The 17,800-nt window shown below is 44.1% G+C and overlaps 1 protein-coding gene across 2 annotated transcripts in view; it reads left to right on the plus strand.

Annotated features, from left to right (window-relative positions):
- Positions 1 to 17,800, plus strand: part of FREM3 (FRAS1 related extracellular matrix 3) — an 89,429-nt gene that overhangs the window by 38,253 nt on the left and 33,376 nt on the right. For both annotated transcript variants that reach the window (XM_081208300.1, XM_081208301.1), the window contains exons 3-6: positions 107 to 253; positions 6,328 to 6,558; positions 7,488 to 7,613; positions 17,469 to 17,720. In XM_081208300.1, the coding sequence (XP_081064426.1) occupies positions 107 to 253; positions 6,328 to 6,558; positions 7,488 to 7,613; positions 17,469 to 17,720 (756 nt within the window). The remainder of the gene's footprint in view (positions 1 to 106; positions 254 to 6,327; positions 6,559 to 7,487; positions 7,614 to 17,468; positions 17,721 to 17,800) is intronic.

Here is a 17,800-nt window from a genome sequence, read left to right on the forward strand (position 1 = left end):
AGATATGTATGAGAGCATGCTTACATTGCATATTTAAAGAATATTGGGCTTCTTGTGCATTATGTATTCTGTACAATGACATTTGTTTTGTGCCGATGAATTTTAGGAGGAAACAAGTTGAGGAGCCAACCTTTCCGTCTGAACTGGGCTTGGATTTCTCTGGAAAAAGAATATTATGTTGTAGACGAGGAGTCAAGGGTTCTGGAAGTAACACTCAAGCGGAGAGGCTATCTGGGGGAGACATCATTTGTTAGTGAGTATACCTTTAATTTGTCCGAATGCAATTTTATTAGAGGAACTTACAAACCATCAAAATATGATTAAAGGGTGGTATAAAATGGTTGAAAATAAACCATACTCTTAATATTTAATCAATGCATTTCTGCAGTAAAATGGTCAATTACAGCAATTCTTGGCTTCATTGGTTATCTGCACAGGTTTATTTTTTTTACAGTTTACTACAGCAGAGTGGCTTTCACATGGCTTCAAAACCATGAATGCACAAATTTATAAATATGTTCTGGATTGTGGACTAGTCATATTTGACTGACTCATGATTTATTGAAAAATTACTTGTTACTGTATAGATTTGAAAGATGCATTAATATAATTCCCATTTATTTCATTGGTTACTGTGTACCAAGGCATTACTTGGAACATTTGGGTACTATTAACTTGTGGTTGTTAACAAGTGCCCTGTTTTGGGTTCTGTGACCTCTTTAAAAACTATTTTAAAACTGCTGCAGTGAATATTGGTCTTAAGCAGTCATAGTGCACATTGAATGAGAGAGAATGTGGTCAGAAAACTGTTAATGTTGTTTAATGTTTCACAAAAGCCAGTGAACTTTCCCAGCTTCAGCAAAATGCATTGACTGCCTTTGTTTAACAGGGAACTCTTGTGAGAAACAGAGAAAAGAAAGTCAATAAGAAACACCAAAGTGTCCTTTATCAGATGCTTTTCAGAAGTATTTAGATAAATGTGAAGTGGAACATTCCAGTCGGCCACTGGAGAACGCATGGAGACTTTTAAAACACATTCCTCATAAGGCTCAGTGTGCAGAAATGCAGTCCTACAATGCCAATGCTTTCCTATAAGTAGGGCTGGGCGATACCTGGTTTTCAACATAACAATATATCACCAGTTAAACATTGTGATATTTCAATATATCACAATATCTGAAATAAGGCTGGAACTATGTAGAGGTGAACATGGTAATGTCCTGGCCACTGCTACTACTTAAGGGTCTAACTCTAAAACTGATACATTTCTACTTACCTTTAACATATTGTTACAACCGTTACATTATAGTACTACAGTACCAATAATAGCACATTTTCTCTAAAATTAAAGCCGTAGAAGTAATTAGTAGCATAGATATCAAAGGTTCCCTAAAAATTAATTACATTACTAAACAAGAAAAACAAACAAATTCAGTGTCACACTTTTAGATATTCAAATATAATTCACTATTGAGTCTTAGTTGAATGTATACATCGCACAACACCAGTTATTTGATTGTTTGTTAATTTTCCTTTCTAAACCAGGACAAAATCAAAAGAATGAAATGGATAAATTTCAACAGGACAAAATATAAACAAAATTTGTATTTTTATTGCCAGGAAAAATTGCATTTCTTTTATGAACCAGGCCAAACCAGAAAGAATGGATAGAATTTCACAGAACAAAAATCTTTAAATGGATTTTTTGCAAGGAAAATTTGCATTTTGGCGTTCTCTGGCAATAGAGATGCCCTTTGTATTTGAAGAACATTGCCAGCCGTGCTGAACACACTTTCAAATGGCACACTTGACCCTGGGGTAGCCAAAAACTTGTTTGCAAGCACCTTCAGCACTGGGAAGGATGCCTGATGTGCCTTCCACCACATCAGAGGGCATTCATCAATGCCCCCTCTTGGCATAGCCATATAGGAGAAATGGGGAGCATAACGAGGTTGGGGGAGACACAGAAGAGGCTCAAACGGCAGTGCAGGGTGGGTTTTCCTTTTCTTTTAATCTGAAGCAACTTGCAAACCAAGAAGCATCTCAAGAGTACATTTCCCTCCTGCTTGCAATTGGGTAGGAGACAGCTGAAGACTCGCAGAGTTAACATTGGGGTTGTTAGCATCCCATGGGCTGTTTCTGCCCTGAAAGAAAGGCGCACACAATAAGCACTGGGTGTTTCCCCCCTTTTATTCTGAAGCAACTTGCAAGCCACAATCACACACACACAGAGAGAGAGAAGGAGAAGGAGAATCATGGAGCAAGGAAGGAAGCAATTTGGAAGGGAAAGCGTTAACACAGAGAGAGAGAACACATGCATGCAAGCAAAGCATTGCAGAGCAAATTGAGCTAAATAAACATTGGAACACACATGCAGAGAGAAAGAGAAGCAGTGAAGGAGAATTGGGGCTCCTTCACGGAGCAAGGAAGGAAGCAACTTGGAAGGGAAAGAGTTGAGAGAGCGTGCAAGTGAAGCACTGCAGGGCAGACTGAACTAAAGAAACATGGGGCTCAAGAAGCCTCTCAGCACAGACCCCTGCACCTCCAGGAAGGTTCCTTGCCATAGTGCCATGGCTCCAAACAAAGCATCAGCTGGGCACACCAGCAGAGGGAGGAGGGAGTCAGGGAAACACAATCACCCCCCTCCCAAGCAGTACAGTTTTAACAAGGGGCCGGCTGCCCTTACAAAAAACAAAGTGTCAGCTGGGTGCTTTTTGCTGCTGCTGGCTGCTGCTTCACAAAAACAAATGTACCACACACACCAACGGCAGGGGGGAGGGAGACACACCCACAAGTGGTACACACATGCAGATGGAGAGGGGAATGACAGAAGAGGGCCAAATGCTAAAGGAAGGTGTCTACTTTTTACTAACCCCAGTTTATGTCTTTACGAGGAAAGGGCTCCAGAAGTCAGAACCTGCAGGCTTTCCCTAAGCCAACTACCAGCCTGGCAACTTTAAGCAAGAGCCTTGAGAGAAGAAGAAGTCCCTGCTTGCCGGCTGGGTGGCCAGGGAGGTTTCTTAAAGCTCTGTTTGGTGATACCTGCTTGGCAATACAGTGGTACCTCGGGTTACATACGCTTCAGGTTACAGACTCCGCTGATCCAGAAATAGTGTTTCAGGTTAAGAACCTTGCTTCAGGATGAGAACAGAAATTGTGCTCCAGCGGTGCAGCAGCAGCAGGAGGCCCCATTAGCTAAAGTGGTGCCTCAGGTTAAGAACAGTGTCAGGTTAAGAACGGACCTCCAGAACAAATTAAGTACTTAACCCGAGGTACCACTGTATTTAAGTCAGCCTGCTGTAGTGATTTGTGGTGATTTGCTTCTCCTGCAGCAGACAGGGAAAGTTGAAGCTGACAGTGACTACTAACCGGTTCTCAAAGCTCTGGTGATATCTGCTGCACAATTTTTGAATCTGCCTGCTGTAGTTAATTTGTAGTGTTTTATTGCTGCTGCAGGAGACGGAAGGTGAGACTCACAGCGACTGCTAAGGGGTTCTCAAAGCTCTTTGTTGATATCTGCTGGGCGACATTTGAGTCAGCTGCTGTAGTGATTTGCAGCTATTTCTTGTTGCTGCAGGATGCAGGGAGGAGGTGTCTGAGGTAAAGTTAGCAAGAGCTGCACACACAGGAAGAAGCATCGGCTTCCTGGTTTTTCCAATATTGTGATTTTTTAAATACCCCCCACACAATATGTGATTAATTGCAAAGTCATTTTTAAAAAAACGGTTATCATGATTTGATCTAAAACCTGATATCAGACAATATATCGATTTATAGCACAGCCCTAGTAAAGGTAAAGGGACCCCTGACCATTAGGTCCAGTCGTGGCCGACTCTGGGGTTGCGGCTCATCTCTCTTTATTGGCCGAGGGAGCTGGCGTACAGCTTCCGGGTCATGTGGCCAGCATGACTAAGCTGCTTCTGGTGAACCAGAGCAGCGCACGGAAACGCTGTTTACCTTCCCGCCGGAGCGGTACCTATTTATCTACTTGCACTTGATGTGCTTTTGAACTGCTAGGTTGGCAGGAGCTGGGACCGAGCAACGGGAGCTCACCCCATCGCAGGAATTCGAACCGTGACCTTCTGATCGGCAAGCCCTAGGCTCTAGCGCCACCCGCATCCCTAAGCACAGCCCTACCTATAAGTATATGCGTAGACATGCCTTCGCTGACATAAATTGTAGAAAACATATTGGTTTCAGTTGCAGTAAAGACTCTAAGACACAGTCTGTTGAAGAACAGTGGTATCCCATTTTACACACACATTTCTTGCGCAATACAGCGGATTTGAGTAATCATTTCTGGGTTCATTGCTTCTAGAAGAAAAATCTGTTTCCATGTCCATTAACTAGGACAGTTGATGGGATGGTATTTGGGGCAGTATCCCAGCACACAGTTCTTTTCTGCCATTTTCATGGGTGAACCGATGTGAATATGCACAAGAAAGAGTGGTGGGACATGTCAGATGGCATCTGGTGTTGTGTCACACCACACTCACTGGTGTGAATGAAAAGTAGGGTGACATGGTGGTAGATTGCTGAAAAAGCAATTACAGTTCTATAACATAGCAGGATAATATAGTGTGAAAGAAATGTTAGAAACTGGGCCAGTAGTGCTAGCATTATAATCAGGAATACTAACACAATAATCCCCATATCTGAATGTACCCTAAGTCAGAAAAGATCACATGGCCAGATCTCCCTTTTTTCCTTCCATCATTTTGACACTGAAAAAACACCTATTAGCTGATCAAGTATTTAAGAGCAAACCTGGTAGAGCAGGTTTAATGCTGACTTAGGCTTTCCTAATTATATCAAGCATTTCTAATTAGGTCTGGAGTGTAAGAACTGGAAGTCCTAAAGTGGAAATGGTTTTCACACTTCACAGCTTTCAGAAGTTTCTTGCAGGCTATCAGGTTCTCACAGACCTGGGCGAGGGATTCAGCTTGACAAAGGTTCATTATTCTCTGACAGAGAGGTAAAGTTTCCTAACTGATGGTGTCAAACCATAAATTAAATAAAATAGTTCGCTTATTTAAGCTGAAGTAGAGTAGAAATGTTAGACATTAAGAAATTCAAAATCTAACTTCATAGACATGCGCCTACTTTTTTTATCCGTTTAAAATTATAGACAACAGTAAAATCACACTTTTGCAGCTGAAATGTTAAAAGCTGTCAAGGACATAACCAATATCTTAAATGTGTTGGTAGAATTGTGTATGGCACCCTCTCACTTCTTTAAAAAAGAAAGAAATCAGCTTCAGCCATTTGATTCTAATATGGATTTTAAGGCATCATGCATACAACTTATTAATACATTCAGTAAGTAACAGAACTAGTTATTTAGGTCCATATTAAAATATCACCAAACTGAGGCATCACCAGTATTGCAGCAATAGCATTAACAGCCACAGAATTGTCAGGTTTGCTTTGGACGATCAAATCAGTAACATTAAGCTACAGCTGCAGTCAGTTTTCAGTTTTCTAAGCAGAAAAGGTCTGTGTTTGTGTAAAAACATGTATTTACACATACACATTGCCTCCCAATTGGGGCTTAAAAATGAACCAAGATTTTATATTCTCAAAAATGAGAGAACATATGTTTTTATTTTTTGTGCCTGTAGACTAGGATGCGTCTTACAATCTGTCTTGCACCCTGAGAGGGGAATGCAATTTTGTCTGCAAATCTCCTCTAGCATTCCGTCTCAAGGTTGTTACTTTGCATACTTGGGTAACAACTAATACCACTTCCAGCTTTTATGCTGAAGTCTTACACAGTTGTTTAAAATCTTCTTTAGCTTGTCATTGTAATAATTGTTTGCCTTGTCTTAAATTATTTTATTTTATGAGCAGGCCCATGGATAGGTACTTTTTTGTTGTTGATCCTGATGAAGATACTGCTCTGATGGGGATTTTGATGTACATTATTATTATTATTATTATTATTATTATTACTTCTCACAAAGAAAGATGGGCCAGCTCGAAAAATTACTGGAGGAAGTGAAGATCAAGGCAAAGACAAATCTGTTCCCTGCTCACCATCTTTCCTTCCGCCTCACCCATTCCAGATTTCTGTTTACTCACCTGTATGTCTCTTTTGGCTGTTAAATGATACAGCAGGTTGCCGCAGGGTGCAGACTGATGCTGTAGGCTTCTGTCTGCACTATCTTTTCTGGGACAGGGATATTGATATATATGTTATATATGTGTATATGACAGTTTTCTGAAATTTCAAAAAAAAAAATATCTTGAAGTTGTTCCTCTTGGGGAGTAGAAAAAGTGAATATTTTCTTAACCCTTTATTGTTATTTCTTCCAAATATTCCTTCAGGCATTGGGACTAGAGACGGAACAGCAGAAAAGGATAAAGATTTCAAAGGAAAAGCCCAGAAACAGGTTCAGTTCAACCCAGGGCAGACAGTGGCTACCTGGAAAGTAAGAATAATAGTGGACAATGAATACGAGGAATCAGAGCTATTCCAGATTGTTTTGTCAGATCCAGTCATGGCTGCCCTGGAATTTCCAGAACAGGCAACGGTGGAAATTGTGGATCCAGGTGATGGTATGTGGTTTTTTCCTACTTTTTATTCCTGCTTTAATTTTCCTCCCCTATAAAGGCACTCCAATCCTGTCCCCATGGAATGGAATTCAGAATTGGATGACAATGGGTGGAAAACAATTGTCCCCTTCTGTTTGCAGAAGGGTTTTTGATGCAGTGGATGCCTCCACTAATGGATGGTGGTGGGGGCACTTTTTGCCAACTCTCATTTCACTCTTCACCCTCAGCCTCTTCCACTCCTGAGAACTTGTTCCAGAGGGTTTTGGGGACCCTTCAGAGCAGCATGGAAAGTGGTGTAGGAAACCAGAGGGAGGGGATCAGTAATGGAACTCCTCGCTCCCTTTCTATTAGTAGAGACTTCCTGCTCAATCATACACTGTTCCATCAACAGAAGGATAGTAGTAGTAGTAGTAGTAGTAGTAGTAGTAGTAACAACAACAACAACTTATTACTTATATCCTGTCCATCTGGCCGGGCCTCCCCAGCCTCTCTGGGCGGCTCCCAACAGAATTTTAAAAACACGATAAAACATCAAACATTAAAAACTTACCTAAACAGAGCTGCCTTCAGATGTCTTCTAAAAGTCAAATAGTTTATTTTCTTGACATCTGGTGGGAGGATGTTCCACAGGGCGGTCGCCACTACAGAGAAGGCCCTCTGCCTTGTTCCCTGCAACCTCACTTCTCACAATGAAGGAACCGCCAGAAGGTCCTCTGAGCTGGACCTCAGTGTCCGGGCTGGACGATGTGGGTGGAGACGCTCCTTCAGGTATACTATTTGCATAATAATACAATTAAATACCACCCAGTATAGACAGTAATGCTATCTACTTTAAATTATTTTACTTAGTATTTATTTGATCTCTCTCTCTCTCTCTCTCTCTCTCTCTCTCTCTCTCTCTCCCCCCCCCCCCACATTCCACTCTTTTCCAGAATCTACCGTGTACATTCCTGGGCCAGAGTATAGAATAGAAGAAGATATTGGTGAGCTGCTAATTCCTGTCAGGAGATCTGGAGATGCCAGCCATGAATTAATGGTCATTTGTTCCACACATCAAGGTAAGGTGTTCCTTGCTACATTAGGCCTGCTGTTAGCGGTTTTCAGGGGGTGGCCTGCCCATAAGGCAAGGTGAAGCAGCTGCCTCAGGCAGCAGAAGCTATGGAGGCAGTGCCCCTGTGGGCTCCACAGCACCTCTGTAACTGGTGGAGAAGCGGCGTCTGCAGCGGTGCCAAAAGATCTCATTAGATCTTTCTGGAAATCGCCACCACAGGTAAGGGACGCTTTGGCAGTGTGGGGCGGCACAGCAGCATGCTCCCATTTTGCCTCAGGCGGTGAAACATGACACACTGCCCCCGATTATCGTAGTTCCTCTACAGCCTAGGAATGACTTGTGACGTATTTGCATCATACAGCAGAATTTGCAATATGTGTGGCATGTTCAAAAATGTATCACATATATTCATCCTAGAATATAGTTAAAGCAGATACAAACATACATTAAGTGACTGGGCAGATTTGCTCTAAAATATTATTTTAATTTCGTTTGCTAGGAAATGCGATCCAGTTAAACCAACTAAACATATTCCCCCTTTTTTCCTTTTATGTACAAGCTCTATGCTTCCTTTGATGGCAAACAAGTTAATCGGATCATAACAAGAACATAGTATCAGATACCTAATGAGATAATTTATGTGGCAATATTAGGTAAATACATTAGGTTTCAGGTTTCCTTAAAATATTCAGATCAAATATCTTAGGTGCTTAATTTTTTAAAAAATGTTTTACTACTTGTTATTGCAGCCCTGGACGCCTTTATGAGGAAAAGTGGGATAATAATTTAATAAAAAATAAATTCCCACAAGAATTATCTGTATATTTCACTCAAACTGCAGTCCTGCCCTTGCTTAAGGCCCACAGAACTCCATAGGATTTACTGCTGAGATAATAGGTTGGTCATGGGCTCAGCTACTCGTGTAGTTGTAAAATGACTTATAAAATAATTATTTTGAAAGTGAACTGCTACCTGCTAAGTACAAGTGATATAAAATATATGCAGAAACTTATGCTGGATGTTCAAGTATAATATTCTTTGGATATTCGGGTTTGTTTGTTTTTTTTGTTCAGCTTATTCATATCTTTGTGGGAGAGCTGGTGGAAAATATATGCTAGGTGGTGTGTTTTTTTTAATTCCTGGTTTCCTTATTAGGAAGCACTCCCTTTTGCATGGTGCACGTGCTGAAAGATTTATGCCCCTGTGGGTTAGACAGCTAGTCAAGTTGTTTCGGTGAAGCATGACAGCTGTTGGTCAGTTTCAGATGTTAAGTATGCTAGCACAGCTGTGGGATGTAATAGGAAGATGAAAGCATTTTAAAAAACAGGTCCATAGCCACTTTTTATAGAGATTAGATTGCTTTGCCATTGCAGACTTTTATGCTGGGGTTTCTTGGTGGCCTTTATGGAGATAGTGCTGAGAGTGTAAGCTTGCTGATTGATAGCAGGTCATGCAGGCTGCAGTCATATGCACACTTAGCGAGTAAATTCTGTTAAACTCAGTGAGGCTTACTTATGAGTAGACAGACAGGATTTCACTGGAGGTCTCCTTTTTATATTGCAATTTCTCTTGAAAAACAGTAGATTTCTAAACGTCACCGTGAGAGGAACTTGAAGGTCTGGACAACTCTTTGTCGGGTCAAGACCCTTCCGAAGGGTTACAAGAAGTTTTGCAAGGTTAAAACTACACCTTATTAATTATAGCTAATTTAATATTTATATGATTTAATAGTATTAAGAAATACAGTAGAATGCAGTATTTAGAGAATAGGTTTGAAAGCCATCAGTCAGGGAGGGAGGAAGTCACAGGCTTAAGCAGCCAAATGTTTTATTTACTTTTGTGTATTAGATGTTATGTATGGAAATATATGTAAAAAACCAATAAAAATAATTATAAAAAAGACTCTTCCAAAACATATCAGAAGGGTTGTGCTGTCCCCTCCCCGCCCCCCGCCCCCCCCGGCACCAATTTTGGATTCTGTGAAAGGAATGCAGTCAAAAAAGGAGTGGATCTTTTTATATGCTGTGTATATTGAGCTTGCATTACTTCTCTATAAATATCAGGATGACCCATTTAAGAATTGGTAACTGGGACTTTGAGACCAGTTCAAACTAGAGAAGTTGCACTTGAGTCAATGGCACTTAATTCCAAGTACGCTTAAACTCATGTGCTTAGAAGTAATCTGAATTTATGTCTGAGCAAACAGGCACTGGGCTGCACTATCTGTGGGGCTGTATTCAGCAGAGCTGTTCCATTCATGCAAGGACTTCTGCTTGTGCAATGGAATCTCCCTTCTCCCTCCTTCCATTGAGCACCTCACCCCCGAATCTGTTGTTTGGGTGCCCCTAGCCCTCCAGAGCAGATGTAGGGGGAGGTGCAAGGACAGGAGTCTGTGAAAGTGGAAGTCTTTGCACTAAAGGGATGACTTTGTTGGAGGCAATACAACCCAGTTTTTTTATTATAGTGGTACCTCGAGTTACATACGGTTCAGGTTACATACGCTTCAGGTTACAGACTCCGCTAACCCAGAAATAGTGCTTCAGGTTAAGAACTTTGCTTCAGGATGAGAACAGAAATTGTGCTCTGGCGGCGCGGCGGCAGCAGGAGGCCCCATTAGCTAAAGTGGTGCTTCAGGTAAAGAACAGTTTCAGGTTAAGAATGGACCTCCGGAACGAATTAAGTACTTAACCCGAGGTACCACTGTAATCTATTTTCTATATATACAGTGGTACCCCGCAAGACGAATGCCTCGCGAGACGAAAAACTCGCAAAACGAAAGGTTTTTTCGTTTTCGAGTTGCCTCGCAAGACGAATTTCCCTATGGGCTTGCTTCGCAAAACGAAGCTTGCCCCGGGGACAGCGGGTCTTCTCTTTTGAAGCAAGGGGTGGCGGGGAGATCGCTTCTCCCCACCGCCCCTTGCTTCAAAAGAGGTCCGGGGCAGCGGAAGCGCTTCCCGCTGCCCCCGGACTTCTTTTGAAGCAAGCGGCTGCGCTTCTCCCCGCAGCCGCTTGCTTCAAAAGAGGTCCCGGACCTCTTTTGAAGCAAGCGGCTGCGGGGAGATCGCTTCTCCCCACCGCCCCTTGCTTCAAAAGAGGTCCGGGGGCAGCGGAAGCGCTTCCCGCTGCCCCCGGACCTCTTTTGAAGCAAGCGGCTGCGGGGAGATCTGCTGCGAAGCCGGGCGGGGGGGAACACCTGCCCCAGCCGCCGGGCTTCGTAGCGCTGCTGCGAAGCCGGGCGGGGGGGGGACACCTGCCCCAGCCGCCGGGCTTCGTAGCGCTGCTGCGAAGCCGGGCGGGGGGGGGGGAGACACCTGCCCCAGCCGCCGGGCTTCGTAGCGCTGCTGCGAAGCCGGGCGGGGGGGGACACCTGCCCCAGCCGCCGGGCTTCGTAGCGCTGCTGCAAAGCCGGGCGGGGGGGAACACCTGCCCCAGCCGCCGGGCTTCGTAGCGCTGCTGCGAAGCCGGGCGGGGGGGGGAACACCTGCCCCAGCCGCCGGGCTTCGTAGCGCTGCTGCGAAGCCGGGCGGGGGGGAACACCTGCCCCAGCCGCCGGGCTTCGTAGCGCTGCTGCGAAGCCGGGCGGGGGGGGGACACCTGCCTCAGCCGCGGGCTTCGTAGCGCTGCTGCGAAGCCGGGCGGGGGGGGGGGGACACCTGCCCCAGCCGCCGGGCTTCGTAGCGCTGCTGCGAAGCCAGGCGGGGGGGGGACACCTGCCCCAGCCGCCGGGCTTCGTAGCGCTGCTGCGAAGCCGGGCGGGGGGGGGAACACCTGCCCCAGCCGCCGGGCTTCGTAGCGCTGCTGCGAAGCCGGGCGGGGGGGGACACCTGCCCCAGCCGCCGGGCTTCGTAGCGCTGCTGCGAAGCCGGGCGGGGGGGGGGACACCTGCCCCAGCCGCCGGGCTTCGTAGCGCTGCTGCGAAGCCGGGCGGGGGGGCGGGAACACCTTCTGAAGGCGGGCGGGGGGCGAAAGTCTTTGTCCCCCCTGCCTGCCTTCCCAGGGGCTTTTAAATCGCCCCGGACAGCGGAGAAGTCCTCCGCTGTCCCGGGGCGATTTTAAAATGCCGCCCGCCAGCATTTTAAGATCGCCCGGACAGCGGAGAAGTCCTCCGCTGTCCCAGGGTTTTTTAAAATGCTGGGGGTGGGAAGAAAAGCCCTTGTCCCCCCCCCCAGCCTTCAGAAGAGGTCCGGGGACAGACTGTCCCCGGACCTGGTCTGAAGGCGGTTTCCCTAGGAACGCATTAATTGATTTTCAATGCATTCCTATGGGAAACCGTGCATCGCAAGACGAAAAAACCGCAAGACGAAGAGACTTGCGGAACGAATTAATTTCGTCTTGCGAGGCACCACTGTACTGTCTAATAATGAAAGTTATTTGGTTTTCTAACAGTGGAACAACTTGCATAAAAGTTAAAAGCATGAAACCCAAATATAGCATAAAACAACAGTACATGATAAACCAACAGGACAGAGCTAATATCAGCAACAACAAAATCTTTGGTTTTTAAGTGCCTTAGTCTAAATTCTTTTTTAATTGGAAAGAAAACCCACTGCTTCAGATAAATTCCTTTCTTTGTATATTTGCCCTTTCTAGAGATAACCATTCTTCTTTACATTCCTGCCATTTCTTGCCCAACATTTTGTGCTCCCCAAATGCAAAAGATAAAAATTATGCCTCCACATAAGATTTGGGAATGAGGGTGGTTGAGGAATGGGAATTTTTTTAAGTACATGCTGCTCTTCAACAGATTGTAGGGAAAGTATCTTAGTTTATATGAGGCAGCTCCCCGGCCCCCACACCAAAGATAAGGGCTAACTTCTAGATTAGGATTTGCTTATGGCCACATTCTCTTACAGTGAGCCAACGGGGGCAGGGTGGGTGGGGAGAGCAGATGAAGCACCTTCCATTGGAGCTCAGATAAAAGCAAAAGTTTCTTTTATTATTATAACAGAATTATATTTATGTCACAGCTATAATGAGGCTTGAAGTTTCTCCCCTCATTGTCAGTGTAAGAAGCATTTGAAGTCTGTGTCACAGTGGCACATTTAATTCCCTTGTACCCCATTGGAAACTGCCTCGTGACACTTGAGAGGAGACAGTTTCTCATGTAGTGCAGGGGAAGCTTCTAATTAAAAATAAATAAAAATGAGTCTGTGAGAGAGTACACCTGAGATGCCTTTGTCACCTAGGGTTTTCGTATAGGGCAGAAGTGATGTTGGCTTCATTCTCACCAAGGTTAGAAACTTGTATCTTGGCTCTGCCACTTCAGATTCCAAGCGGGAGCTCAAATGATAGAATGTTCTTCCATGGTTTCCACACGTGTGCCCACCCTGCCCAAATACTGTGAGTGGTATTGAACTAAATAATTCCAAAAGGAGAATGGATTCTGCTTATGCAAGGAAATTATCTCCTGCCCTCACACATGTTGTCCCCCCCAATCACTGGATTTTCTCCAGAGGGTTGGAGGAGCCCCCATAACAGATTTAGAGGGAAGAGAGATGAGGAGAACATTCTATTACATGAGGGTGGAGGTACTTACTTGGTCTGAGGTGGGTTTCCACTTTCCCTGAAAGTCCAGGTTCACAGCTTGGGTATGATTTCGGACATGGTGCTAACTGGGGAAGCGCAGGTGGCATCTAGGAGTGCTTTCTGCCATCTTCAACTGTGTGCCAGCCGTGACCCTATCTGGAGGTGTTGAACCTTGCTTCTGTTGTAAGTGCTCCAGTGACTTCCAGGCTATACTTCCGTTACGCATTGTATGTCAGGCCACCTATGAAGATAATTTGGAAATTTCAGCTAGTAGAGAATTCTGCCACTTGCCCACTGGTTTGAGCGCAGCAGGCAGAGTATGTTACACAAGTAGTGAGCCAGCTGCGCCAGTTGTCAGTACGTTTTCAGGCCTAATTCAAAGTGCAGATGGAGACCGTTAAAGCCCTAAATGGTTTAGGACCAACTTACCTTTAAGAACTACCTTCAACTATATCATGCTGTCCATACCTTAAGATGTGCTTCTGCAGCCCTGTTGAGATGCCTGCCTTTTAAATTACAATTAGGTTGGTGTGTAATGAAATTGAGCCTTTTCAGTGGTGCTCCCCAAATAGGTTTATTTAGCTTGGATGGAAATGGCTATTTTAAGTTATTTTATTGGATACATTATTTTAATGGTTTTATTTTTGAATTTTTGTGGATTTGTATTGTATGCAGTTTTAAACTGCATGAGGGGCATGCTTTGCCTAAAGAGTGGTCTAACAGCCTGTTAAACAAATAGATAAGCAAACACCCATAAATAGCTTTTACAATAATAATGCATTCATCCATTTCCAACATCACATGTAGTCTGTTGACCCTCATTAGTGATGAGGCTCTATTTTTTTCTACCAAGGAAGTCCTCTACCAGCTGATCAGCTTGGGAGAGCCACATCCTGCATGGTCTGGGAGCATGAAAATGGAAGTGAAGTATTGGGTTCCCTGCATTTGGGATTCCCAAAGTTTTCTTTTTTAAGTCTTTTGCTTCTGTGTTGCCTGTCTTAGTTTGACTGCTATAGCCCCCCCCCCTTTCCCTTTTCTTTTTTTAAAAAAATAACCTTAGTGCCTTGCAGGAATCTTTTTGAAAGTCAAGAATTCAAAGGTCATATGTTATTTAATCAGTGAGTTATTACAGAGCCTTAATGCCATTTGCTCTTCCCATACTCCACCTTTTGTTGTTTACTGGCGCACGGAAAATCGTCAAGGGTGGCTTGGAATTTTGCAGCCTTATAAGCTGCCAACATTCTCTGGCTTTAACAAAACTAAGCATTTTGCTACCACACATTTGTGCAGTGATCCTAATTGTTGCTCTATACTCTCAGTTCCTAAGTAAAATGAGTCAGAAGCCCCAAAGACCCACTTTGGACAGCACAACACACTCTATCTTCAAACAGGCTAGAATGGCTTCACTTGAGCATATCATGTCACTTTAGCATATATGATAACCTTATTTGACCAATCCTCTATTTTGGGTATGATATAAACTGCAGTTTGAGATTTGAATATCAGTCTCTTTGTACAGGGCTCTAACTATAATTCAGGAATATTGCATGTACTGGAAATATATATTTAAAGTATTAACATTTCAAACTTCAGAAACGAGCATATTTAATGTTCTGAAATACATTTTATTTTAAGCAAACTGTTTGTGAAAGATATATTTAAAATAACTTTTATCCCTCTTACTGAGTGGAAAAACTAAATACCAATACCAGAGTCAATAAAATATCAAGCTGTAAAATCCAGCTTAAAACTGAAAAATTGATGAGATAACAGCAGAGTAGCCATCCTAATAAATTTCCAGCAGAGTAAAGCAGTTTTGGTTTGGCACCTAAAATATAAGATGCAAATATTTCTGTGCAGGGTGTCCCTACTGCTCAGAGATCAATATCCTCAGTAACAGGCCCCAGGGTGGGGCAGCAGGGCTTACCTGACCCACAGTCACCTGTGTTGCTGCTGCATACTGGGATAGAGGGAGGCCGGGGAGGTCTGTGTGTTGAACATGCACCAACAGAGCCAATTCTCTCCTACTAGTGCATTTGCACCATCCCAGCCTCACCACTGCCTCCCTGCTCCCCCATTTCATCCTAGTATGCAGCAGTGATGCAGGCAACTGGCTGTGAGGTGATCAGCACTGTCCCAGCCCATTATGCTGGATTGAGGTGACTGTCTTGTTTGCCACCTACCAAATGTTAGAAGGGGCCCTTGCACCCCTTCAGCAGAAGAATAATTTAACATAATATGATTTTGAAAGCAAATATTCAAATATTCCAAATTGGTTTTAAGGAGGATTTGACTCTTTTTGAATTGAGTCTTACCGTATTTTTCACCCTATAAGACGCACTTTTCCCCCTCCAAAAACCCCTCTCCCTCTCCAGGCTTCAGGAGAGCCCCACCGCCAGCCCCACAAGCTCGGGGAACAGCGGGGAGGCGCAGCGCGCCTTTCCCGCTGTCCCCCGACTTGGTTAGAAGGCTGGCGGGGGGGAGAAGCCTGCTCCTCCCCGTCGCCAGCCCCGCAAACTCGGGGGACAGCGGGAGAGGCGCAGCACACCTTTCCCGCTGTCCCCCAACTTGGTTAGAAGGCTGGCGGAGGGCTTCCCCCTCCTCCAGCCCCGCAAGCTCCCAGAGCGATGCCAAAGCTGCACGCAGCTTCGGCATCGCTCTGGGTCCTGTTCTGGGGGCTGGCGTCGGGGGAAGCCCGAGCTCCCCCCGCCCCAGCCCCGTGCCTGGGGGGGGGGGAAATAAATTCCCCCCCCTTTATTTCCCCCCCAAAATCTAGGTGCATCCTATGGGCCGGTGTGTCCTATAGGGCGAAAAATACGGTAAATGGCTTGTGAAAACCCTCTAGATTTTTGTCTTTGGCTGTCTACATATCATACATTTAAAACACATTTCAATGTGCTTTAGAAGTATGATGAGGGGGATGGGGGAGGTTTATTTTTTTTCTTATCAAGGTACTACATTGTGTACCACATACACAGATTTATAGCTTTTACAATGAATTTAATTCTGTTACAACAAATATTTGAATCTTGCTACATGTGGCTGCTTCAGGGGAAAGTTGAAATGTGTATATAATAGTTTACACAAACACCTTTGATTGTACCTCTGCAGCTTCACTGACAGTAAGCATAATGTGACTTGGTAGAGCAGTGGTGCATGTAAAAAAGTATTTCAAAGACTAATATATTTTTCCTCAAGATAATGATAATTTTGGTGAACCCAGTTCATTTGCTATTGTGGCTATTAATTTGAAGATGTTAAGACATACAGCAAGCAGTGACAAGAAAATAATTTATGTTGTTCAAACTATGAACCTTTTAGTGAAAAACTACAGTTGATCTCGTACACAGATTGATTTTGTTATACAGTACTGTGCTACACACAGCCAGATTTTCTGGTGGGGAGAGGTGTTCATAGCAAATTTAATGCATACCTTAAAAGATAAATGGTAACTAGTGCAGAATTTGACTGCTTTCCCTATTGCAATTTTTGTCCTTGTAACTGATCCTGCCTGTAATTTCAGTGAGTGTAATTTCTAACTTGGAAAAGAACATGTTTGAGTTGTAAGAATTTCATCATTCGTAGTTGCAGAGGAAAAACTGACTGTCACCTGATGAATGTTTGGAAACCAAAAGAAGAACAGAGAAACCCTTCTATGATTAAGAGCTCTTCTTATGGTTAATTCCATGAGACCAGGCATCTACTGTAGCCATATTTTCCTGCAAACATTGTTTGTTAGGAGCAAGGAAAGTGGTAAAACTATGGAAAAGGCTCCACAGTTTGCAAATGCAAGAAATCCCAAGTTTACCTCTGCCCAAGGGTAGAGGGAACAAAGATGAGAAGGATGGTGGCTGGTCCTTTCAAAGGTTTCCACCACCCTGCTGCTTTGTGAGAGCCCAGTAAGCCACATGATATGTAGTTGCCCTCACAAGAGCTCGTGAGAAGCTCCTCCCCATTCCCAGTCCATGGCGGCCACTGGTCTGCCCCACAGGTTGTCTGGGCAGCGTTGATAAGCTTGCTGAGTCACAGGAAACTTTGAATGGTTTCTTACCATCACATGATCCCTGAAACCAGCAAAAGAGGTTGCTTGGGGGATGAACCACAGCTGTGGAGAACAGGAAACTGGCACATTACGAAAAGTCATGATCATGTCATTCATATTGTTAAGCAGAGAGAATGAGCGTTTTTTAAGGCTCATAACTGGTGGGGTTTTTATTTTATAGAAAAAACTGAAGATTGGAGTTTGAAGGGAAAGGATGATTTAATATTCTGCTTCTCCAAGTTATTGTTCTCATCATTCTAATGCTTTTCATTCCTTTGCCACCCCCTTTTTTAGGATCTGCCACAGGCACGATTCCCTCCACTGTCTTGTCTTACTCAGACTACATTTCTCGTCCTGAAGACCATACTAGCCTCATTCGCTTTGACAAGGATGAGACGGAGAAAACCTGCCGTGTCATCATTATTGATGATTCGCTTTATGAGGAAGATGAAACTTTCAACGTCACATTAAGTATGCCAATGGGCGGACAAATTGGAACGGAATTCCCCAGCACCAAAGTAACCATTTTAGCTGACAGAGATGATGGTGAGTAGAAAGGTCCACATCAGAGACCTGCTTCATCAAACTTTATGGTACGAAATGCATTTTTCACGTTTTTCTTATTT

The sequence above is a fragment of the Podarcis bocagei genome (genome assembly GCF_964188305.1).
Source record: "Podarcis bocagei genome assembly, chromosome: 9".
Taxonomy (NCBI): Eukaryota; Metazoa; Chordata; class Lepidosauria; order Squamata; family Lacertidae; genus Podarcis; species Podarcis bocagei.